General features: G+C 40.7%; 1 protein-coding gene across 1 annotated transcript; it reads left to right on the forward strand.

Annotated features, from left to right (window-relative positions):
- Positions 1-5,846: 5,846 nt before the first annotated feature.
- On the forward strand, positions 5,847-7,702 carry LOC129778485 (tektin-B1). The gene is made up of 3 exons (XM_055785402.1): positions 5,847-6,636; positions 6,701-6,923; positions 6,980-7,702. The coding sequence occupies exons 1-3, from the start codon at positions 5,993-5,995 to the stop codon at positions 7,400-7,402; spliced, it is 1,290 nt and encodes a 429-aa protein (XP_055641377.1). The 5' UTR covers positions 5,847-5,992; the 3' UTR covers positions 7,403-7,702.
- The last annotated feature ends 4,727 nt before the right edge of the window (positions 7,703-12,429 follow it).

A 12,429-nucleotide genomic window follows, 5' to 3' on the forward strand; every position in this document is an offset into this window, starting at 1 on the left:
ATAATCGATTGCGGGCGCATACAATATTGGATACGGAAATATCCTACTGATGGGGAAGAATAATCTTCAGAAGCTATCCTGATAATTGCGATTGATTGAAAAACCACAAAACCAAATGTATTTGGTCATAGTGTTACATGGATAGAAAACATTAAAATAAACTCTTTCACATGAATGTAATTTTAAATTCCCAGAGGAACTGGCAGATTATTTTCAGTAACGATTAGATATTTCCACATTTTCCTCGATACTGGAAGCCCACCAGTGGTCAATACTAACTCGATAACCACCTGTTAATAGTACTTGATTGAAAAATATTTGGTCACAGTGTTACATGGATAGAAAACATTCAAATAAACTCTTTCACATGAATGTATTTTTAAATTCCCAGAGGAACTGGCTGATTATTTCCCAGCAATGATAAGATCTTTCCGGAACTTTCTCGATGCTGAATGGCATCCAAACGGAAAGAATTCCGCGCGTGTATGTGTGTGTAGCGATGTCTTCCCGGGGAACCGTTTGTGGCATCACTCTCCTCCTGATGGATTCCCTTCTGGCCTAAGGTGCACAAACAGGCTTTTGGTGACACCGTTCATCCGCGCTTTCATGATAAACGAAGAGCTTCACCACAACAGCGACAACATGCTCCAATCGCTGTTCAATTATAACTGAGTGGATTTCCGAGCGGTGCTCGCTTATACACCGATTGGTGCATAGCCTGTTTTGAAAGCATTAAAATTTCAAGACTATTGAAACAAGTTTTTGGATCAAAAAGTAACAAGTATATAACGCGTAGACATTTTATCTTTCGAATGAAGTGTTAATCATACCATTTCGTTCAGCTGTTTAGGAGCTATTAACGCTCAAAATCTCGGTCTCCGGCGTAACGCTTTCGTTTTCGAAACTTTGATTTTACACCCCGGTATAGAAATGAAAGACGTAGTCCTACGTCAAAAATCCCTACTTTGTGTCAACTGTCAATCGTATGTCGATACCAAATGAAAATCATTTGCGAGTGGGATCACTGCACTTTTTATTGCATAGAAAAACACGGCGAAACTGAGAATTTGCTTATGGGTCTTCACAGTTACTTTCACTAAATACAACTTGCAAAAAATGGCTTCGAACATGAAAAACTCAACTCTATGGTTAGTAGATACTCATCCCTCCTCTCTAAGGGGGGGGGGGGGGGGTGGTTGGTTCTGCCATACAAATGAAACGCAAATTTCTGCATTATTCGTGAATAAACCAAGCAAACGAAACTAAATATGGCATGTGAAGGTTTTGGGGTGCAGTAAATATTTCTATGGTGGTTGAACACTCCTCCCCCCTCTCTCTCTGCCATACAAATGCAACACAAATTTCTGCATGAATCGAAAACTAATCGAGCAAATGGAGCCAAATTTGAGATGTGAGGGTTTTTGGAAACGTTTCTATGGTAAGTAGACACTCTTCCCCCTTTGTAAGTGGGGGCTGCCATATAAATGAAACACAAATTTCTGCATAACTCGAAAACCAATCAAGTAAATGGTGCCAAATTTGGCATGTGAAAGTTTTAGGGGACAAGATATGATTCTATGGTGGTTCGGCATTCCTTCCCCTCTCTTAGAGGAGGCTGCCATACAAATGAAACACAAATTTCTGCATAAATCGAAAACTAATGAAGCAAATGGAGCCAAATATGGCATGTGAAGGTTTTAGGGAGTAATAAATGTTTTTATTTTATTTTTATTTCATTTTTTATTTTACAAAGACAACAGGCTATACATGGATGCCCTAATGCTTCATAACTACTACTACTACTACTTATAATACTACCACTACAAACTACAACTATGTAAATATATACTACTGTAACTAATCAAGTTAATTAAGAGCAATAGAATACATTTTTTTTTGAGGGACGAACGAGACAGATGGAAATCGAAACAGACACTACAACGGTTAAATACGCGGCACATGCTAGATATAGGTTCATTATACCCGTAATTTGTTCGGGTTGATGGGATGTATAAATAGTTCTGAGATCGTAAATTACGGCGATTTATGTTGAAATTAATCAACCGAAGGAGCTCAGGACAATCGATGTTCGACAAAATCAAGTCGGAGGTAAATAGGGCCTTGGCAACGTTCCTGCGTGAAGCTAATGAGTCCAGTCCAATCAATTTGCAGCGATCCTCGTATCTAGGTAGGTTAATTGGATCATTCCACGGTAAATTGCGCAAGGCGAAACGAACGAATTTTCGCTGTATCGACTCAATTCGCTGAATATTATTCTGGTAATACGGTGACCAAACCACGCATGCATATTCAAGGATCGAGCGTACCAATGAGCAATAGAGAGCCTTAATGCAGTGTACGTCCTTGAAATCCTTTGTGACGCGGAAGAGAAAACCAAGAGTTTTAGACGCTTTAGATACGATGTAGGATATATGGTCTCGAAAGGTTAATTTACAATCCAACATAATCCCGAGGTCTTTGATTGGGTTGACACGGTCAAGTAAAACACCATGCAGCTTATATCCGAAGCTTATTGACGAACGCTTGCGTGAGAATGAAATGACTGAACATTTTGAAGGGTTTAAAAACATTCTGTTGGTTACACACCATTCGGCGAATATGTCTAATTGCCGTTGTAAAAACTCAGCTTCTTCGATGCAGTTCACTGGGAGGAACAATTTAAAGTCATCCGCATATGAAAGTTTCAGACACTTGAGGCAAAAATTTACATCGTTATGGTACAACAGAAATATGTATGGACCCAGGTGACTCCCTTGAGGAACACCTGATGTTACACGAAAAGACGTAGATATAGTGTCTCCTAATTTCACTGACATTTCGCGATCAGTGAGGTATGAATGAAGCCACTTCAAAAATGAACCGTTGAATCCAAGACGATGGAGCTTAGCTATTGCAATGTCGAGGTTGATTAAATCAAATGCTGCAGAAAAATCTGTGTACACCGCATCAATTTGATTTCGAGATTCTAGAGAGCGGGCAATGTACGAAGTATACAGAACGAGATTTGTAGTCGTTGATCTCTTAGACATGAATCCATATTGTTCATCTGCAATGTAGCTGTTGCAAGCATGGGAAATTTAATCCAAAATAATTATCTCAAATAGTTTGGAGATAGCGCATAGGCAGGCAATTCCTCTGTAATTCCTGACGTTCTTCTTGCAACCCTTCTTGAATACCGGGAACACGAATGACTTCTTCCACACATTTGGAAAAGTACCACAGAGGATGGAACGGCGGAACAAGATGCTCAACGGTGTCGAGAGGTTGCTTGAGCACTTCTTCAAAATAATAGAAGGGATACCGTTAGGTCCAGCATTTGAAGAAATCCTTAATTTTTTGCAGGCATCGTGTACAATAACGGCATTTATTGACGGATTATTACCAACAGACGACAGGCTGGGAACGTTGCTAATAGTTGAATAAATTTGATGGCTATTGAGTTTTTCGTCAACAAAAACTCCGCTAAACTGCTTCCGAAACAGCTCACAGATACCTTCTATGGTATCAGCAACATCGTTGTCGCGCATCATTACGGTAGGCAAAACAAACTCTTTTCTCTGACTGTCAATATGTCTCCAGAAACCTCTTGGATTGGCACGCAAGCTTGACTGAATGCGATTTTTATAGGCGTTACACATGATTTTGTTCAAATTTTTATAATTTTTGTTCGCAACTGAATACCGGTTTCTCCACAAGTCACAGCGATATTTAGCAAATTTCCGTAGGTTTGATCTTTTTTTTTTTGTTCTAAGGCGTTTTAGATTGTGATTCAGCCATGGTGGGTGGGGTGGTTTACTATTCACCTTTTTGGGAACAAACTGTTCGATCGCGTAAAGCAATACATTGTTCAGGGATGATGTGGCTTTGTCTATGGCATGGTCATTCAAAATTTCGTCCCAATCGATGCTAAGAAAGAAACGATTCATTGACGCGAAGTTGGCTTTGCGATAGTTATAATAAACTGACTCGATAGTACGGGCAAAAACAAGTGGTGGTGTAACGGACACAGAGATCAAAAGTGGAGGATGATGACGACATTGTTTCACCAAAGGAGAAGGTGCTTTAATGGCAGCTATGTTGTGAACTATCTCTGAACTTGCGAAACATAGGTCAAGAATACGGTTATTGTCATTGAGAATACCATTCATTTGACATATTCCAGCAGTGCTAAAGCAATCTATCAGGAGTTCAATCAATGGATTAACAGATGAATGAGAAATATCTGGATATAGATATTTCGATGCGCTGGAACTCCAAGCGATACCAGGCATGTTAAAATCACCCAGCAAGATGATGCTGTCGTCCAATTCCATTCGTTGTGTTATCCAGTGAAGTGTAGAAATAAGTTGATTCATAACCGCGGAATCATTGGTACGAACAGGAGGAATGTAAGCAATACCAAGGTACATCGTACGATTGTCCAACGAGATAGCTGCCCAGATTTGCTCAACTGATCGCCCATCTGGAGGGAATATTTCGCGTGATTTCAATTTTGAGCTAACTGCCAACAGAACTCCACCACCAGTAAGTTTGCTGTTTGTTTTTATGGTGGTTAGACACTCCTTTCCTCTCTCTAAAGTGGGGGTGGAGTTTGGTGAACAACTCAAGAACTAATCAAAAAATTGGAATCAAATTACCATATAGAGGTTTTAGGGATCGATTAACGTTTCTATGGTAGTTCGTCACTCCTTCCCCTCTCTGAGGGGGGCTCCCATTAAAATGAAACACAAACTTCTGCATAATTCGAGAACTAATCAAGCAAATGAAGCCAAATTTTGGATGTGAGGGTTTTTGGGCACGAAAAATATTTCTATGATGGCATGACACCCCGTTATCCTCTGGAAAGAAGAGAGGGTCCCATAAAAATAATGCAAATATTTCAATCAAACATATTCCAACCAAACATGATAATTGAAAATTTTCGGAAAACTCTGAAGAAAAATGGGAAAATTCGAAAAAATCAATTGTGTTCTAAAACTACGTAAATTACGTAAATTACAAGCGTTATTAGTCCATTTGATGTTTGCGGTAACGAAATTGATCTTCGTTCGAAAGTGGAAATAGATTTTATTGTGATAAAACGCACTATCGGCTTCTATCGCATATCGGCTTCTATCTATATAAATAAAAATGGATCGCCAATGTGTTGATAAGAGCAAAACTCGAGATAGGAATTGTCCAATTTAAGGCTGTTTCATTCTATCATATTATCTGTATCAAACATTTATTCCATATAACGGACAAACATGTTACTAGCAATTGGATGAAAAATCTTGCACGAGAATTGTGTCTGAAAATAATCTGATGTTAGAATGTCGAGTTTTGAAGATAAATCAATGAACAGTTCTGCGATTGGACCCATGAACAGCGCTTAGTAAGAAAACGTGGATGTGATTTAGAAAAATAAATTTTGGGTGGGACGAAGTATGCCGGGTCAGCTAGTAATATATATTTGTATAGAAAAATTTCAGAAAAAAGTAAAAGTAAAGAAATGTTTTTGGCGTCCTTTTCTGGAGTGCAAAAATGTCAAACTGTATTTCACTGAAATGAAACTCTTATGAGTTTCCTAATATGTAGCCTTAACATCAAACTAATTTGGTCAATGAAGGGATGAAAACATATGTTAGTAAGATTTAATAATTGATTAATGATGAAAGTAGATTAATAATGATAACAAAGATAACATCAAACAGAAATTGAATACTAATAATCAACCGCTAAATACAATTTGCCCAAATAGTGAACAAAAGTGTTCCGAAGCGTGACCTTATTGAGCACACCGAAAATCACAATCAAACAGCACCTGTATCAGCCAAGCAACCCATGTCCTGCTGTAGGCTCACCTAGGAAACCGTTACCAATTCGCTATCAACCAAACACCGGAAAAAAATTCGCTCCCCCGGCTGGTTCGGTCTGGTGCGCTTTGCTTCCACAGTTCAATTCTACTCACCAACCACACGAGACGCTAAAAATGTCGAACAGCGCTGTTCCATCATTCGAGAAGCCTCTGCAGCATCTGAGCCTCCCGGATTGGCACTCCCGACTGAATCAGCTAAAAAATGTGTCCTACAGCAAGCGCACGGATGCGTTCGAGTTGCGGCAAACAGCGAGAAATCTTCGGAACGAAACCACAATCCAAACCTACTGGGACACGTATCACAACAATGACAAGATATCGGACCGGGCGGCGGAACTCGAACGTTGGAGGGAAACGATGCGGATCCTTCTGCAGCGTGTGTGCGATGAGATTTGCGCGTTGAAGGAGGAAAAATCGCTCACCGAACGGGATCTGGATGCGCTGATAACCCCGCTCACGGTTGTCACCGAAAGCATCAGCATGCGGGATTGCCGGTTGGGTTCGGAACTGACCTACGATGAGGGTGATACGGAGCTCAAGAATGAGCTGTGTATCGTGGAGAATAATCAGCGTTTGTTGAGGGATCAAAATCAGGGCGCTTGGCAGCAGCTGAATCAATTGCAGGAAATTAAGTTCAAGTTGGAGCTGGATCTGAACGATAAGGACGAAGCACAGGCCATCGATCAGCATCAACTTGAGGTCGATAAGCACTGCGCTGCCGTGACATATAAAACGGATCCGACGAGGGTTCCCAAGAAGTGAGTATGAATTGAGTGGATTGGATAATTGATTCAACTAACTATTAATGTTTGTATCCTTCAGCTCTTGCACATACAGCAATTGGCTTCAGTATTGCGAGGAACTGGTGGCATTGACCGAGAAGACTCTTTCAGATTCCGCCGCAGTGCGGGAATCGCTGTTCGCAACTCGTGAAAAAGCCAGAAATATTCTTAAGGCCCAACAGGACCGAACATCGCACACTTTGAGGAAGAGGATTTTCGAGACGCAACGCGCTCGCAATGAGCTTGAGTATCAACAGGGAAAGGTAATAAGTTCACGCGTGAATCAAAAAATTACTGTTTACATTTTTTAAAATTTAAGATGAAGGAGGAGATGGACAAATGCGCTAGTGAAATTGAGACATTGGAGAAACACAATAACGAAAAGATGGAAGCTCTGAAGGTGGTGGAAACGCGCTTGGAAAATCGCGCCCAACGTTCCGGGATGGAGCTTTGCATCGATGAATCCTACCACGGGTTGTGTGACGAGGTTTATAAACTACGGGACACCATAAAAATACTTCGGGAGAAGATCAACGCAGCCAAAACGATGTACAACAGTTTGCACGATTTGGCTAAGCAGGTGACCCAAGATTTGGAAAACAAGCAGCACGCGCTTATGACAGATATTCGCTCGTTGGATCTCCGCAGTCGGTTGAACACGGGCGAGTTTGGCGGGAAATCAACCCAAACCGATCGCAATATTCATCTCTCCCGCCTGGAGGACGAAATACCCAAATCATAAGTCAACGCCACCTGTTCATCGGGTCAATGTGTTATTTTGCTTCGCGTGTTCCAGTTTCAGCTCTTTTTTTTCACACCTTTCCGTGGTTGCATGTCCTAACACCAACAGACAGGTTCATGTGTGCTCTCGCATACAAAACAGCACAGCATATTTTGTATCAGCACTTGCACTTATTGGGCATTGATTTCCAGCCTTCGATAAAGGGTAGGTTTCCACAAAAAAAAAATTCACTGAAACTGGATTTTTACAGCACAACATTAATTTCCAATTTCGGTGCACTACGAAAAGCAAGAGTATCTAGTCGATGTGTGAATTAGAAATAAATTGCAAGATTTCCATCAGAAACGATCGTGTTTTGTTTTGTTGCTCCATTCCCTTGCTCGGTAAGCTGATGTTCGGTGCTGGTGGGACTAGTTGAACCTTCACTAGACAGAGATGTGAAAGAAAATCTGATGCACTCGAAACAACGATAATACTTTTATAATTCCAGTTCGATTTACGGCTTTTTTTGTCGCCTCGTTCGGAAAAATGTCACCCAACCCAGTAAGGGTTCAACGTCTGAAACACAGTGCATTTTCCCCGTGGATAGTTTTTCCCTTTCCCTCTCACTCCATGACCAACCGCAATGATTTATTCGACGATTGGCTTTTGATTTTATGTAACTTTAAATTTATTACAAAAATCTATAAAATATCACCCTTCCATTCTGGCAAGTGGCTGCACTGTGGGAGATTTTCCTAAAAGCGTTTTCCGCTCGCTTGTGTCCATCATTTTCACAATGTTTTGATTTTTTTTTTCTAGTTTTTATAATTGGAAAAAGTGTTATATAAAGCATTCGTGAGCAAATTAATGTTGGAGTTTTGAAAATAGTCACTATCTTTTTAATTTGTTTACAGGTTTTTAATACACGACGCCATGTAACTTCATGTAACAATTTTTATCATTACTAACAACTTTTAGATTGCAAATTATATACCTAATGAATTCTCGAAATGTTTACTTTTACTTCTCTGTTACACATTACATTGTGGAGTAGTGCAAAGTTTCAAAGTTTCTATTATTTTCAATATTACAGTTTACATCAAGCTGCTCTATATAGATTACTTTTCTGTTTTTATTTACAACTAGCTGACCCGACGAACTTCGTCTCGCCCAAAATAGATTTTTTGATTTGAATACTTTCAAATATCCACGTTTTCTTATTAAGTGAACGTTAGTAAGTCCAATCACTGAACTCTTCATTGATTGATTACCCTTTGACCTATTACAATTTCCTTTTACTATAAATTGTCTAATATTTCTACAAAAATTCCATATAATATAAAATTATTTTCAGACACAATTTTCGTTCAAGATTCTTCAAGCATTTAAAAATAACATGTTTCTCCGTTGCATGGAATACATGTTTGATACAGAGAATTTACAAAATAAAGACAGCTCGAATCGTACCATTCCTTCCTCGGGTTTAGGACACACCAACATATTTGGCCTTCTATTTTTTGTTTATATAGATAGAAGATATAGGAATGCGTTATTCCGTCTGAAAATCCTTTTCCACTTTTGAACAAAACATCAATTTTGTTAGCGCCAACATCAAATGGACTAACAACGCTTATTACATATGGGAATTCAATTTTCCGAATTTTCCGATTTTTCACTCCGCTATATTGATATACGAGAAGAGACGAATACAACGAAATATAGATGAATACAACAAAATAAAGAAGGCTGAAATCGGACCTTCCCTTCTTCGGGTTATCCGCTTACCAACAGATTTTGCCTTACATTTTCATTTATATAGATATAAGATATGGAAATGCGCCTTTCGCCTGAAAATCCATTTCCACTTACGAACGAAGATCAGTTTCGATAGCTCAAATATCGAATGGACTAACAACGCTTATTATGATGTAATTTTTGAACATGTGGGAATTCAATTTTCCGAATTTTCCGACCTTCCCTCAGAGTTTTCCGACAATTTTCCGGTTTTTCTCTCCACTATATTGATCTACGGAAAGAAACGAATACAACAAAATAAAGAAGGCTAAAATCGGACCATCCCTTCTTCGGGTTTTACGCTTACCAACAGATTTTTCCTTACATTTTTATTTATATAGATATAAGATATGAAAATGCGTTATTTCACCTGAAAATCCATTTCCACTTACGAACGAATATCAATTACGATAGCGCAAATATCGAATGGACCAACAACGCTTATTATGATGTAATTTTCGAACATGTGGGAATTCAATTTTCTGAATTTTCCGACCTTCCTTCAGAGTTTTCCGACAATTTTCCGGTTTTTCTCTCCACTATATTGATCTACGGGAAGAAACGAATACAACAAAATAAAGAAGGCTAAAATCGGACCATCCCTTCTTCGGGTTTTCCGCTTACCAACAGATTTTGCCTTACATTTTTATTTATATAGACTAGCGGCCCAATTCTATGTTTTAATAAGTTTACCGCAAAGTCATTCGAATAGCTTTGCTGTTGCACTCAAACAGACTCTCGCAACTTATTTTCTTTTCTTTTATTCAATGTTTCTTTTTTAGTCCAAATATCTCTATGTCTCGAACATCTACTCTTTCTCTGCGATCAATTGTTGCTCTTCCAATTTTGACTTTAAATTTCAACTCTCTACTCTTCATTTCCTACTATCTACTCTATACTTTGTTCTCTCTTCTCTCTACTCTCTGCTCTTTATTTTAAACTTTCCACTTTCTCTCCACTCTCACTACTCTCTACTCTCTACTCTTTCTACTCTCTACTTTCTCTAATCTCTTTACTCGCTACTCTCTTCATTATCTACTCTCTACTCTCTACTCTCTCTACTCTATCTACTCTATCTACTCTATCTACTGTCTACTCTATCTACTTTCTACTCTCTCTACTCTCTCTATTCTCCTTACTCTCTACTCTCTCTACTCTCCCTACTCTCTACTATTTCTACTCTCTACTCTGTACCGTCTCTACTCTCTACTCTCTCTACTCTTCACTCTCTCTACTCTCTACTCTCTCCACTCTCCACTCTCTACTTTCTACTATCTCTACTCTCTACTCTCTCTACTCTCTACTCTCTACTCTCTACTCTCTCTATTCTCTACTATCTCTACTCTCTACTCTGTACTCTCTCTACTCTCTCTACTCTCTCTACTCTCTACTTTCTACTCTCTCTACTCTCTACTCTCTACACTCTCTACTCTCTACTTTCTACTCTCTCTACTCTCTACTCTTCCTACTCTCTACTCTCTACTCTACCTACTCTCTACTCTCTCTATTCTCTACTATCTCTACTCTCTACTCAGTACTCTCTCTACTCTGTACTCTCTCTACTCTCTCTCTACTCTCTACTCTCTACTCTCTACTCTCTACTCTCTACTCTCTACTATCTACTCTCTACTCTCTACTCTCTCCTCCCTACTCTCTCTACTCTCTACTCTCTACTCTCTACTCTCTCCTTTCTACTCTCTCCTTTCCACTCTCTCTACTCTCTACTCGCTGTCCTAAAAAAACGCACACACAAACACATACACGCACATGCACGCACAAATGAACACATGTACACACGCAGACGCGCACAGTCTCACAGACTAGGCCGTGGAGTTGCCGGCCTAGAATAGCACTTCGGGTCTTGGTCCCTGTCCCTGTCGTATGAGGCGACTAATCGGGTGACAACGCGAGTAAGGGCGCGGTAAAGCCTATTGGAGATTGCACGGGGGAAATACCGTGTACAGGAGCCACGAAAGGAGTGCCAAGCACATCAGGATTGACGCCAGTAAGATCCTGATTACGACATACTGGTTACGACATAGAAAACGGACACGATACGGAAACGATTTCAACACGACGCTAAAGGCTGACAGTCGTACTATCCTGTTCCCTGAGTAAGGAAGGGTGACACCGTCCTGAAATGGCGTTTGGGCTAATAGTGCGGTTGCCCCCGTCCCGGTAATAACTTGGCAAGTCTTCGGGTACGTTCGATGCTCGTCTAGGCCCAGGCACTAGGTACTAGGCGTCAGATGTCACATTCCTGACTTGCGCTGATCTGGCTCTGAACACGGTCCCCATGAAGGACCGTGTCAACCCCTGCATGGCCTCACTGCTTGCATAGATAACCATGGGATCACTGGTAGCGACTATGTACAACGAGCGGAGATAGCGGCCCGAAGTTGGGACCCAGAAAAATATGAATAGTTGCAATAACACACCAACAAACGATGGAGAGGAGAATGTGTTCGCGAGAAGCGGACGAATGCTGAGGTCACCTGTCACTCGAGTAGCCACAACGAGTACAAGCAACACAAAACCACAAGAAGTGTTTGCCGCCCAAGCATTCCAAGGAGATCTTGGCTCCGTACAGAGCCAGTTGTTTACGCTGACCTCAAGCGCATCCCAAGAAGGGCAACTTGGGAGGCTCAGCATCACGGACGTTAGGAAAAAGGTCAACGAACTTTACGAGTTCGTAAAGGACAAAAACAATGTCCACTTAAAAATAAAACATCTGGTGACGAGCATCAGATCGGTCGTCATGGTTGCTGAACGCGAGCATAAGGAGCTGCAGATGAGAGCAGAGGGTGCTGAAAAGGCTCTGCTCGAGGCGAATGAGAAACCCGTCGAGATACTTGAGACGCCGAAGGGTCCTCTGAACACACGATCGGACAAGCGAAGGAGGGACACCCCAGGAGAAGAAGAAGAGCTGAAAAAGGCCAAGAACGATCTGAGTAACGCGAAAGGAGGTGAAAGCAGTGAATGGCGTACTGTCGATAACCAGGCAGAAAAACGCAAAAAACAGAAGGAGAAGAAGAAAAAAGTTGAGCAGGAAAAGAAGAAACTCGGACCTCGAGTGGAGCGAATCAAGGGCGATGCTTTGATCGTTGAAGTGTCAGCAGGAGTATCGTATGCAGCTATCCTTCGGAAAGTGAGAGACGATCCGGAGTTGCAGACACTGGGCGAGAACGTCGTGAAAACTAGGCGCACGCAGAAAGGCGAGATGCTCTTCGAGCTTAAAAAAGATCCAGCGG

This window comes from Toxorhynchites rutilus, chromosome 3 (genome assembly GCF_029784135.1).
Source record: "Toxorhynchites rutilus septentrionalis strain SRP chromosome 3, ASM2978413v1, whole genome shotgun sequence".
NCBI classification, from domain to species: Eukaryota; Metazoa; Arthropoda; class Insecta; order Diptera; family Culicidae; genus Toxorhynchites; species Toxorhynchites rutilus.